Source organism: Mercurialis annua, linkage group LG6, assembly GCF_937616625.2.
Source record: "Mercurialis annua linkage group LG6, ddMerAnnu1.2, whole genome shotgun sequence".
Lineage (NCBI taxonomy): Eukaryota > Viridiplantae > Streptophyta > Magnoliopsida > Malpighiales > Euphorbiaceae > Mercurialis > Mercurialis annua.
In genome coordinates this window covers 43,189,120-43,203,035 of record NC_065575.1, presented here as the reverse complement: position 1 = coordinate 43,203,035, position 13,916 = coordinate 43,189,120, and the positions used below count along the sequence as shown (strand labels likewise).

Genomic DNA, 13,916 nt, shown 5'->3' with positions numbered 1-13,916 from the left:
CCACCATGGTAGTGTTCGCGGAAACTTAAACTTTCCACAATTGAAAAATGCTTTTTACATTTTTAATTGATTCTCCAATTTTTTTCTTTGTGCTGCCAAAGTTGGATAAAATATTACGAAAGAATAACTCGCAGGTGGACCCCATTGATAATAAAAAAAAATTATTAAAGAAATAGCTAAAAAATTGTCAATTATATTTTTAAAAGCCGTTTGAAACTTTTTTAGAAAATATTTCTTAAAAGCTTCTAAAAGCAATTCCATTGTTATTTTAAAAACCGTTTGAAACTGTTTTACACACTGGAATAAAAAAAATAAAGATTGAGTCGCTGAAATTTAACAATTTGCGGTTCCGGAATTAAGCAAAAAAATTTTAAAAGAATTAAAAAAATCCCTATATATAATATGTTATATAACTAAGTTGGCTCTTTAAAATCTATAAACAGATTACAATTGCAGCGCTGGTTACACGGCAACAAGCAGCCAACAGAGGGGCTGTCATGGAAACGAAAGAGGGGGGGGGGCGCAAGGGCAGACATTTAAACCCAGTCCTTTCAGTATCGGTGGGTGAGCCCTGTTGGCCGTCCGGCTACGACCCCTGTTTCCATTCCTATAACTAACTAAGTAAAGTAAAGCACACAATTGAAAACGGAAAGAAAAAAAATGCTTTGACAATATTCAACCATAAGCATGTGCAACACTGCAAAGTAATTGTCCGAATTTTGAAGGAAAAGAAAAATGTCACCTGCTATCAACATATAAGAGACAAAATGCACTGAGAAGAGCAATTCAAAAGCGAAAGAGAAGATAAATTTTGAAAATCTTCAACCGTAAGCACATACTATTAGCCCTTCTTTTCTGATTCCTCAATTCGATTCCAAAGTTTATTCATCTCTAATTCCATTGCCTTGTACTCATCCTTTTGCTTCATAGTAAGAAAATCTTCTTCCTCAAAACCGAATGCACCCTCCTGCACCAATTCAATAAAATGTGTTTTAAACATTTCCAGTCCCTCCTCGCAATCTCTCATATCAGACGCCATCGACAGAAACGCATCCTCCATTGTCGACATCTCGGGATCTGGCAATGCTCTACGCGTCCAAAACAGCTCCAACCGGCAGATTTCTTTGAGTAATAAAAAGATAAGATCATCGGAGTGGTCATGTTCTGCTGCTTTTGTTTCATCAAGCATCACCACTGCTTCTCCTTTCAAGGATTCTTTGATCTTCTTAACCATTACGTCATCTGCAGCGTGGAGTAAATCAATAAACCTCTTAACTACCACAGTATTTTCACCTTCACCTATCCAACTGAGTGAATCTCCAAGAGCTTCAAGTTTGAACATAATTTCGCCACACATTGACATCATAAATATCACATGAATAAGCTTACGAGAAAGATTTTTCCCCTGAATTACAGCTCGAGTCTTTAGAGATGTCAAAGTCTCATAATCATGATTGACATTAGACTCCTGGAATAAATTCAAGTAATCCAAAAAGCTAATATTCTTCCCTTCTTTTTGGTAATCTTCTTTGTTAAAATAATTATCTTGATCACCAGTTTGCAACACAGCATGAATCTTGAGTTCAAGTCCCTCAATTCTCTTACCCTTACCCTTGAATCGGGTAAGCTTATCACCGAGTTCTGTGACTTTCAATTTCTTGGGTAAGACAGATGAACTAAGCAAGGCTTTCAAACTTTCAAAACCCACTGTTTGATCGAGCAATACGTTATGTTTAAAATCTTGTACGGCCTTCTCACAAACTTTTAAATAAGGCTCGAGATCACTATTAAAGTCTGGTTCCTGCTTATAACGTGTAATTTCCCTCTCAAAATCTTCTAACTTATACATCAACTGACATTGTTGCTCATCCATTAAATTGATTAATCCCTTCAAAGTAAAAGAAACTTCTAATCAAATAATAGTTATCAAAGAATTAAATCATACCCACACCCACAGATTTGCAGTTTTATAGAGTTTGAAAAGTCACAATGAACAGCCAAAATTAATGAAAAACGAATAGAAAACAGCCAACGTTCTTTAGAAAGAGATTAAAGTTAATCAAAATATGAGCTTCAACGATTAAACAAATCAAAGTAAAACTGCTGAAAAATGACGAACACGGCAAATACAATAACCTAATCCAAACAATCTTACAACACAATTTTCAAGGGGAAAAAACAAACCTGCATAACGCTCTGAACTTCAATCTATTGAACCCCTTGTTTTGAACAGATTGTAAACCAGATTGAATATAAGCAAATACAAGAATATTGAAAAGGAAACCCTAATTCTCTATTAGATAAGTTATATGTGTGTATTCAATAAAAAAAGTTAAAATGGGACTTGGGCCGTATATTTATGTTTGTTTATCGGGCCTTTTATAGACAAAACCCTCAAATACGCAAAATAATGAGAAATTTATATAATTACCTAAAATAAAAAAATATTCATAAATTTTAACTCAATAAAGAAAACTTAAAAATATATATCACGGTTTTATCAACTTGATGTTTTTACTCTCCGCATAAAAAAATTGCAATTTTACTCCAAACACATAACATCTAAAAAGCATGGAAACTTCGACGAACTTGCGTGTCCTGTTTCGGAAACGTTTCGAAAATCAAAAATTCTTGAAAACTCATAAGAAAACGATTCGGGCCGTTTCCATAAATAAAAAAAAGTTATATAACTATAAAAAAATCTAAAAAAGTTCTCTAACTAATAATTTTTTTAAACCAATTACCCGCAATTTTAATTATTTACTTTATCTAAAATAAAAATATATCTTTTTATTTTTTTTATTAATTGGCATAAATGTATAAATAAGATTTAATATATATAATATTTTATAAGTTCTAATATTATAAATATATTTCTATATTTTTTATTATTTACACGTTTACTCCACATTTCGTGTCTTTTATTTTAAAAATTTGTCATTTTTTCGTGTATGTTTCTCGGCGTTTCCGTTTCCGTGTTATCTTGCATAACATGCATTGTCTCTTTCTCTCTCCCTACGTGGCACCATGTATCGAAGTAGTATTTCCTTAAATGATACACACCTCTCTCCCTCTCCACGTGTGTGTCAGATCTTACAATAATACATAACACAAATTACTAATTTATCTTTTTTTATTTGTTCAAATATTCAATTTCTTTTGTTCTTTTCTTCTACATTCTTTAAATTCACTACATGTTCTTTTTAAAAAAAAATCATTGTAAATAAGACATATTATTTATTTGTTTAATATTTAGTTTTTTTTTCATTCTTTTTAATATATCAATTATTTTACAAATTTTAAAATATATACTACTATTTACTTAACCTTATTAAAAATGTTATTATAGTATTAATATAATAATATTAATAATATTAAAATATAATATTATTAAAATCTTATTAAAAATATTATCACATAAACACATGCATCTGACACTTTTTTACCTCTTTCTTTCTCCTTAACTCTTCAAAAATAATGTTTTGTCTTTATTATAATATTTTTCATACAATTTAAAATAATTTTTTAATTGTTTGAATTACTTAAAAACATTAATAATAAAAATTGAGTTTTATAAAATATTTGAATATTTTTAGTATAAAAATATTTAATTTTTATATTTAATAATCATATCTTAACTTGTTTATTATTTTAACATACTCTTATTATAACCTTTTTTAAAAAACGGTCATAATATTATAATGGCAGTATCATAACCTTATCATGATATTATCATTATCATAATTCTATCATAATCTTACCATTAGCATATAATATTATCATAATTTTATCATATTATTATCATAATGTTATTATACAAAGTTATTTTACATACTTTATCATAAGTTATAATAACTTTATAATAATATTCTCATAATAGTATCATTATATTATCATAATATTGTCAACTCTATTATAACATTATCATAATATTATAGCCTTATCATACTTTCTTGTTATTTTTGTATAAATTAATTTACGTAATTTATGAAGAATGAGATAACCTTAACATAATATAATCATAATTATATCATTAATATTATCATATTCTTGTCATAATATTATCATAATTTTATCATGCAAATTTATTTTACGTACTTTTTCATAACCTTATCATAATTTTATCATAATATTATCATAATTTTTGCATAACTTGTTTTATGTAATTTATGCAAAATTACATAACAATATCATAATATTATTATGCCCTTATCATAACCTTAATGAATTATTATGCAAATTTATTTTATGTATATCATAATCTTATCACGACTTTATCATAACTTTATCATAATATTATCATAACCTTATCATAATTTTTGCATATCTTATTTTACATAATTTATGCAATTCATTTTTTGTAAAAATACCATAAGTTTATCGTAACTTTATCATAACATTATCATAAATATTATCATTAACTTTATCATAATATTATCATAATTTTATTATACAAATATATGTTATATACTTTATCATAATCTTATCATGACTTTATCATAACATTATTATAGGATTATCATAATAATGACAATTTATGCAGAATGAGATAATATTTTTATAATTTTATTAATTTATGTATTTTATCATAATATTATCTTGATTTTATCATAATATTATCATAATCTTATCATAATATTATCATAATTTTATTATTATATTATCATAATATTATTATTACATTATCATAATATTATTATTACATGGAGGAGGAGCTCCTCCCGTAAAAAAAATTAATTTTTTTAAATTATCGGATTTTGGTAGCGGATTTGTAAATCGAAGAATACAATGGTAGGTTGAAATTTTTTTAAATAAAATAATTTAAAACGATTAAATTTTTAGGATTTATTTGAATATTAAAAAATTAAAATATTTAACATGAGTAATAAAAATTACTCCCTTCGATCCATAATATTTCGCATTTGGCCTTTTCACATATATTAAGAAAATAATAAGTATGTCTTGATTTGTGTATAATTTTACTAAATTGTCCATATTAATTACTACTTGTTTTATGTTTGACTAGTTCTTTTAACCTTACAAAATATTTATTGCTAGGGATAATTTTGAAAAAATAGCAATTAATACTTTCTTGAAACTCTAATGTGACAAATATTATGTACCAAAGGAAATTCTCAAATGCGACAAATATTATAGACCGGAGAGAGTATAAAAGTTTAGGTTTGAAAAGTGATTGACCAAATTTCAATCATTAATCTTTATTAGTGATAAACATGTTCTGTAATTTAAATAAAAACTATAAAAAATGTATAAAATTATTTTACAATCAATGTCGAATTTTGATAAATTTACGGTTAAAACTAAAACTAATTTATTGTTTATGTACATTTTTAAAAGTATAAATGTGAATGGTCTCATTATAACTTGATATTTTTTTAACACATTAATGAATTCTCTTAAAATTTAAATACTAATTAATTTAAAATTTAAATATTGTGATCAAAATTTAATTTTACCATTGCTTATACAAACTATCTATTTTGCATAAATTTAACTATATTAAATTGAAAATAATAGACCATAATAAATAAAAGGTGTCGCTATTTTCAGAACAACATTTAGTAGGGTCAAATTTTAAAAAGGTTAATTTGAATTCATTTCTATATTATAAATAAAAGAGTGATTTTGTCAAAATAAAATATTTTACTATGTTGTCATTAAATATTTACTCTGATAATAGCGTCATCCAAGAATAAAATTGTCTATTCGCTTAAAAATATTCAATTTGTCTGACATTTTCATTTGTGTCTGACTTTCTAGAACTTTTAAAGTTTATCTATTTTTACTATATATATTTTAATTAAACAGTTACTCCTTCTGTTTTAAAATAGTAGTAGTCACTTTAATCATTTCCAAACAAACTAAGAAAGCAATAACATGGCTAAATCTATAACTATTTAACTAAATTAACCCTTTCTTGAAATTTGGTGACTTTTATTATTATGACTCTTTATTTTGTATTTTTGTATTTTTATATTTTTTTTAATATTTTATAATCCACCATTTTAACTCACCTTCTATAACTCTCCTTATGATAGTAATGAGGTGTATTTCTGTCTAGATGTTTTTGCTAGAGATTGATTTATTTCCGGTTTTTCGGAATTGTAGCTTCTTATTTTTTTCCGCCCTCCTTTTCTTGTGAAAGTGTTTATACATATATCATTTACCCCAAAAAAAAGGAGGGTTCAAAAAATTAATAAGGGGTATATAAAAAAAAATAGCAATAAATATTTTTTTGGTATTCTAAACTATCAAGTATTGTGAACTAATTTTTTTTCTAAAGCGACAATTATTCCAAAATAGAGGGAGTGTAGTCTTTTTAAAAAAGAATCATATTTTTTAATTTTTTTTATTGTAAATAAAGTAAGTTTTGTTAGTTGCGGCCAATCCTTTGATGGGTATTTTGACGGGAAAAGGTGCAAATATGACCCTCATGTGTATCCCGTGTCTCTTGTTGGCACCTCATGTATTTCGAATCTCAAATATGACCCTAACGTTGAGAAAAAGTATCAAAAAAACACAAAAAGTGGATGGCATTAAACAGAATTGAGTACGGTGTTGAACAGAAATATTAACGGAAGGGTCATATTTGATACTTTTTCAAGACGTTAGGGTCATTTTAGTGATCCGAAATACATGAGGTGCCAACATGAGACGTGGGCTATACATTAGGGTCATTTTTGCACCTTTTCCCTATTTTGACAGAAAATATACTAGTTTGTAAAAAGAAGTTTGACTTTTTTTAATAAATATATTTAATTTGATATTATTAACATAAATTTATCGTAATTAGATCAAAGTTAATATTTTCAAAATGTTACATCATAAATGAAAAAAAATATAACAAAAGTTTATAAATGTTTTTGAGTAATTAAATCTAAATAAATTGAACTAATCAATGAATTTTTGAGTTTACAAAGTCCATTAATTCAAATTGTGTGTATGAAGATGTCATTGAACCCCTCCCTCGTTCAACAAAAGAAGATGTTAGTGATAATGTGGTATGACTTTTTTATCGCATTTTATGGCCGTAAAAATCTCAACGCTCTGCTTGCTGCGTGGAAATTGTTGTGGTACGAGGAAACATTACATGAAAATTCGAATGGCAGCCCATCAAAGGTGACATCGAAAAATGCTATTTAACCTACCATTTTGTACCATTTTTTTTTACCCACCTTACATGGCAGTATTTAATTTGTCCAATTATCCTCCAAAAATGTATATCTCAAAAATCAACTTTAATTGCACCCACTAGTTGATTGCCACATCAGGTGAGTTAAATAAGGTGGATTAAAAAGGAGGGTTGTATAGCATTATTCAAAAAACAATTACTTCGTACATCCATAGTACGTGATTTTAGTCTTTAGAAAAATAAATTAAGGAAAAAATGTTATTATATTTAAATTTATAAATATTTTTATTAATTAATTATATTCTTGAAATCTGCTGATATTTATGATTGATTCTGCTTTCTATAATACCTTTAGTAAATTAAGAAGTGTTACATTTTGAAAAAATGATAAATTTCAGTTTGATACTATAAAATGATAAATATTATGGACTAACATAAATTTTTCAAACGGACAAATATTACGGACCGAAAAAAGTAACATGATACTTTTTTCCTTTTTATTATATTAAACAGTTAAAAGAATTATTAGAAATATTAATTGAGACTAACTAAAAGAAAATATGGAGTAACTAATTAAAGTATCAATTAGATTAAAGAAAAACTAATAACAAGATATATAATATTTTATAGTTATTTTTAGAGTTAATTGTAAAAACAATTATGATTTTTATAGCGCTTTGCAATCAACACGAATTTTAAATTTATCAAATCAGCCACGTATAATTTGAATGCATTAAACTCTTGTTTTTACGATAAAATAGTATATATTTAGAAAAGAACTCTCATAATTATTTTTAGTAAAATAAATTAGATGTTTTTTTGTATGAAATTATTTGTAATAGAAAAAAAGTAATAAAAGGATTAAATTTTTTAATAATTAAACTTTTCATATTTTTAACTTGAGACATAATTAAAATAAAATATAAGATTATTTTATCGATAAGTTTTATTCATTCATGATATATTTATTACTTTTATCATATATCTATATGTTATCTATCTATACTATACTGGGGAGGATACAAAATTATCAATTTTTCAAGTCTTTCCATTTAATTACACAAAATACAAGCTAGAACCCAGCATGATTCATGCATGTCTCAAGACCTTAATTTAAGTTCATATATTTTTTTTTCTAATCTTTTTCCCTCATTAAAAGTCCATGGTCAAAAACACTGTAATCAAATAAAATGATTATAGAAAACATAAAATTCCAACTCCTGCATGTATAAATAACCTAAATGAATGTATAAACATATTCATCAACTAATTAATAAATCCACCCTCTTCATTCTAGTGCAAATAATATGAGGTATTTCAATTTCAGCACTGTTATTTTAGTGATAATTATATGTTCTCTTTGGAGCATGAGAGCACATGAAGCTATTAGAGTCCCATATCACAGAGATTCAAAGGTTGATGAAGTTCTTGGACTTGAGGCTCTAGACCGAAGGCATGTTCCTACCGGACCCAGCGGTTGCACCTACATTCCCCATACCGGAGATATTCCGTGCGTCAACGAAATCAACTTTGCTGGCCATGTAGTGGCGGCGACTCCTTCTCTACAAACAACGGATTCAGAAAATAAAAAATGGAATAAGAAAAAAGAAAAATAGTTGGTTATCGACAAGGAAAAATAAAAAGAAATAATAATTCAAAAAGTAAAAAGATCACTTTATAATATATGGTAAGAGCATAAAGTAAAAAGATTAGTTTATAATATGTAATGATTTTTTTTTGATAAATGGTAATTATATTAGCTCTTATACAAAATGTGATAGGCAAAAAGGAGCATTAGATCCTTGTAAAAGAATCTAAGCAACGGAATAAATCAATACCACCAAAAGAAAAATCCGGGATATGACATTTATAATGAATCACACCCTTATTAATACAACGAAAAAGTAAATTATCTCTTATTTATACCAATTAAATTCTTTATTTTATTGTTTTTTTTGGATATAAATAATTTAAAAATAAACTACTGGATTAATTTTTTTATTCAGAATGTAATAATTTTATTTTAATTATGATATACAACTTTAATTAATTAATTATTTCATAGTTCATGAACATGGTAAATTCCTTTTTATCAACAATTACAAAAGTATTTAGCAAAAAGAAAACAATTACAAAAGCTGACTCTGTTATATATACTTTTAAATCCACTAGTTTCGCATTACGTGCTATGCACGTGGCTCGTAACGTAATTTGTCAATGTATATATTAGTAAATTTATTATAATTATATCAATTTTTTATTTATAACTAATATTAAATTAGTTAAGAATTTTTGTAAAAGTGAATATAATATATTCGGTTATTAATTTTTTTTTCATATTGAATTTATTTTTCTTTTGGTTTTATAATAACCATAATTAAATAGTTAACTTAATTTTATCAATAATATTTTAAAAAATAATAAGATAGAAATTTAAATAATAATATATTGACCAAATATAATATTTTAATTTTGTAGTTAGATCAAACTAAAAGAGAGGTATTCCTACTAATTTGGAGATAATTTAGCTATCTATTCTAATTAGGACTTTAATTATAATAGTGATTAATTAAATAACTAATTAGTTAATGACTATAAAACCTTTATTTAGTGATAAACTGAAAAAGATTATTTAATAAATTTGCCTGTCCCCCCCTATCCGTGTTTTTATATATAACTAGTGTCGCTTTACGTGTTTCACACGTGACTCGTAGTGTGACTCGTCAAATTATCAAATAATATTAATTAATAAAAGCATATTATTAATATTTTCTTTAATGTGACAATAATAAAGATATTAAATTGTAGGTCGTTTTGAAATTTATTTTGCAGAAAATGTTCCCTTTTATCCGAATAGCCATCAAATAGAAAGAACAATTTGATCATTATACAGTTATAGTTCAATCGCATGCACAGAAAAGGAAATTTAAAATCAATAGGTTTATATGTACCAATTAATACTATAATTAGATGTTTAGCTCAACAATCGTTGTCATTAATTCCTACTTTTAGTAATTAAATTTATATTTAATTTTACAATTATTTAGATAATGACCATAAAATCTCAATTAACTAATAAATTATAAAGAGTTATTAAAAGTGATCAAGAAAGCATATAACACTTCTATTTAATTATCATTAATGTTTTTATTCTTAAATTATTTAAATCGTTAATTGTACCTGTGGTTGGGATAGAGATGCAACATGTAAAACCAAAATAGGATACAATTGAACTTTTTCTAAGGTTAGGGTATAATAAGATGGGAGGTTTTAAAGTAATTAGGCGATTTCCGAATAGTAAAAAAGTGTTAGTTTTTGTGGCACAATTACGCCTAAAATCAATGACTTTTTTGCAGTAGTTTTAAACTTTTGACTATAATATTATTTGTGGCTGATACTCCCCTGGTTCCAATTGCAAAACTTACCAAATTGACATGGTCAGAGGGGGGCTAGGAAGCTATAGGTTGAGAATGAATGAATCAGAAATTGAAGCAGAAATACACACTTTACGTGATGGAGGTTCACTGATGCATGCAATTACTCAAGTTCCCTATAGCTCATTAGATTCTTATCAAGAATTAAATAAATAAATTACATATAATATAACACTATTCTAAATAGAACTCTAATTTTATTATAGTTAGAATTCTAATTATATTATATCTTTAATAATAAATTAAACAAATAATTAGTTAATGCCTATAAAACCCTTATTTAATAATATATTAAAAAGGATTATTCGGTAAATTTGCCTGCCCCCCCCATCCGTACTTTTATATACTAGTTTTTTTGGCCACGTGCTACGCACGTTAACGATATCTATATGACCCGTTATTTAATATTATAATTGTATATTTTTTAATAATATATTATTATTATTTAAATTTTATTAAACTTGTATTTTAATTTGTTTTGTTTAATTATTTTATAAAATTTTAATTTCTTTTATTGGAAATGTTAAAAAGTTAGAGTTAAGCAATAGATTTAATTTTTGATATTGTTGTTATTAAAAGATGATAATATGATTGAAATAAATTTATATTATTTTTCATTGTATATAACTAATAAATATAATAAATATCAAAGTGTTAACACAAATATTATAATATAATTATTTAATGTTAATGAAACTCGCCATATTCTTTTATATATATATATAGTGATATTTACGTGCTATTCCTATTAAAATTAGGAATTTATCACATAATGATAGTTGTTGCACAATTTCTTTTAGGATTAGGAATTTAATATATAATGGTAGTTACTGCGATAATTATTTTAATATGTTTTCTTTATGGATTAGGAATGCCATCTTTCTATTTGTTAAACACAAATATTTTTATATGTCAAAATATGTAAAGGGTATTTTTGTCCGTGAATGGAAGTGTTCGCCCCGCGAATACACTTTTATATTTGTTATAGATAGATAGATAGATTATAGATATAGATAGTATAGTATAGATAACTGCAATAAAAATTTGAGAAAAAATAGAAATGCTATTTAATAATTTTATTTTAACTATGATATACGAAATCATTTTACAAAAGCTGACTCTGTCGTTTAGCACTTTCAAATCCATAACTGCAATAAAAATCTGAGAAAATATATAAACGCTAGAAGGAGGGGTTGAACCTCCGACCTTGTGGTTAACAGCCACACGCTCTAACCAACTGAGCTATTCCAGCTATGTGTTATACTAATTGTTATTTTAATAATTCTAGAACTGTAAATACTTCCATTTACTGCAATAAGCGATATTTTAATAAATAAAAATGTAATATTTATTTTTTAAAAAATATACTCATAGATAATTTTATATGTCTATTGTAGTAAAAGAACACAATTATAGCCAAAAAAATACTAACTTTGACGTCAAGTCAATTTACAAATTATACGAATTGATTTCATTACTATTGACTCGAGTTCGAATTCAAACTATTTAAATTAATTATAGAGTCGAGTTCAATCATAAAAATACCCAATATAATAAACTTGTGAATCTAATCGAGTTTTATACTCACAAGCCTAATCAAACTTTAGTTGATTTATCGTTTTATCCTTTATATCTATATATAAATAAAATAATATATTTGTTTTTTATATTTATAAGAGTCGAACCGGGCTAGAATCTTAACAATTATACCGATTTTAAGCTCGAACTCTTAAAATAAAATTTGATCGAGGTTAAATTGAATTTTAAATTTTAAAGTCAAGTCGAGTGTGGTAGTGTTTTGATTCAACTCGACCATTTTTTACATTTTAAAATGAAAATACACCTCTATTTTTCTTTATAATATCATTTTAATTTTGAATTTAACTTAATTAGATTTTATAGTTGATTCATTAACATAATATATCCAATACATACCCTTAATGTTTTTTTGGTAACTACATACCCTTACTTATTAACATCAATAAGTCATGAATTATGAATTATGCATTCAAAATAAATTTTAATATTATATATTTTTTGGTTTGTTTATAATTTTTTGTGTGAAACCATATCAAAAGTAATTATACAAGTTATGAATGTATATTAGTGATTTAACATAAAAAGATATTTGAATAAAAAATAGTGTATACAGCACTATAAGCAAATTGTTTAATAAATTTCATACCTATTTAAAGAAAATCAGTCAAAATACAAGTGTGTTTCTTAATTTCTTTCCCAAATATTACCATCCATGGAGGATCTCAAAGAATACATAAACTTGTATTTTCTCATGTGAGATTACACTTAATTTTCAATATCTGAAAACTTTAGACCAATTCTCAATCTGAAAGTTATAAAGAAATATTAGTCAAGTGTGACAAACACCGTATCATAAATAGAAATTGAAATATTCAAGTCATATTATTTTACCAAATTAAAATAATAATAAATTCATGCCATAAAGTTAGTCCTTGGCATCATATGCGTAAATACACCCTTTATATCAACATTAAAATTCATTTCCTTTATACTTATTGAATTGTAATCTAAAAAATATTGATATATGAGGAGAACGGTTCAAAGCGGTATCCTACAAGTATCAATGGTCTTAGGTTAATTATATACCATGAATTTAGTAAAAATAAAGAGAACAACTTTTCTATTTTTTCTTAATTTTTAATTAAGTAACTATTATAAATAATTTAAATTCTAATTATATACTTTTAGTATCATTAAAATATATATTTTATTATGAAGTAAGAAAAGTACAAAATTATTTATACATCTTTAGTTACAAAAGATTAGTACTACCACTATGCATAATTATTAAGTACTACCACCACGCATAACTACCACTACACATTTTTATTTAGGGACGATGACAAAAGTATCTAAAATTTTAAAAATATTTACAAAAATATCTGTAAACTTTTTTTATTTACAAAAATACGACTGATTTAAAATTAATTAAAAAAGTACCAAAAAATGAAAATTAATTATAAAAGTATGATTTGTATAATGTCGGTATAATTATGGTATTATTTTGGAATATTAAAACTATAAATCAGATAGTTTAAAAATAATATTTGGTTTATTATTGGTATAATTTCAGTATATTTTGGGTATATCGATAATAAATTTTTATATATATTTTCTAGTTCATAACATGTATATTTTTTTTATAGGTATTTTTCACTAAAGTTGGTAATGAACTAGAAAATTTGTATATTGTTAGTATAATTTTAGTATATTGTTAGGTTAATATTTAGTATGCGATGTGGTGTGATGTTGATGTAATAATAAAATTTCAGTATATTTTGATGTGTACA

General features: G+C 25.2%; 1 protein-coding gene and 1 non-coding gene across 2 annotated transcripts; both read right to left on the bottom strand.

Annotated features, from left to right (window-relative positions):
- Positions 1–639: 639 nt before the first annotated feature.
- On the bottom strand, positions 640–2,319 carry LOC126653901 (uncharacterized). The gene is made up of 2 exons (XM_050347899.2): positions 2,185–2,319; positions 640–1,888 (listed from the first exon to the last, which is right to left on the bottom strand). The coding sequence occupies exons 1-2, from the start codon at positions 2,188–2,190 to the stop codon at positions 842–844; spliced, it is 1,053 nt and encodes a 350-aa protein (XP_050203856.1). The 5' UTR covers positions 2,191–2,319; the 3' UTR covers positions 640–841.
- A 9,446-nt stretch (positions 2,320–11,765) lies between these two features.
- TRNAN-GUU (transfer RNA asparagine (anticodon GUU)) lies at positions 11,766–11,839 on the bottom strand. Its single transcript has one exon. It is a non-coding gene; the product is annotated as a tRNA-Asn (tRNA).
- Between the last annotated feature and the right edge of the window lie 2,077 nt (positions 11,840–13,916).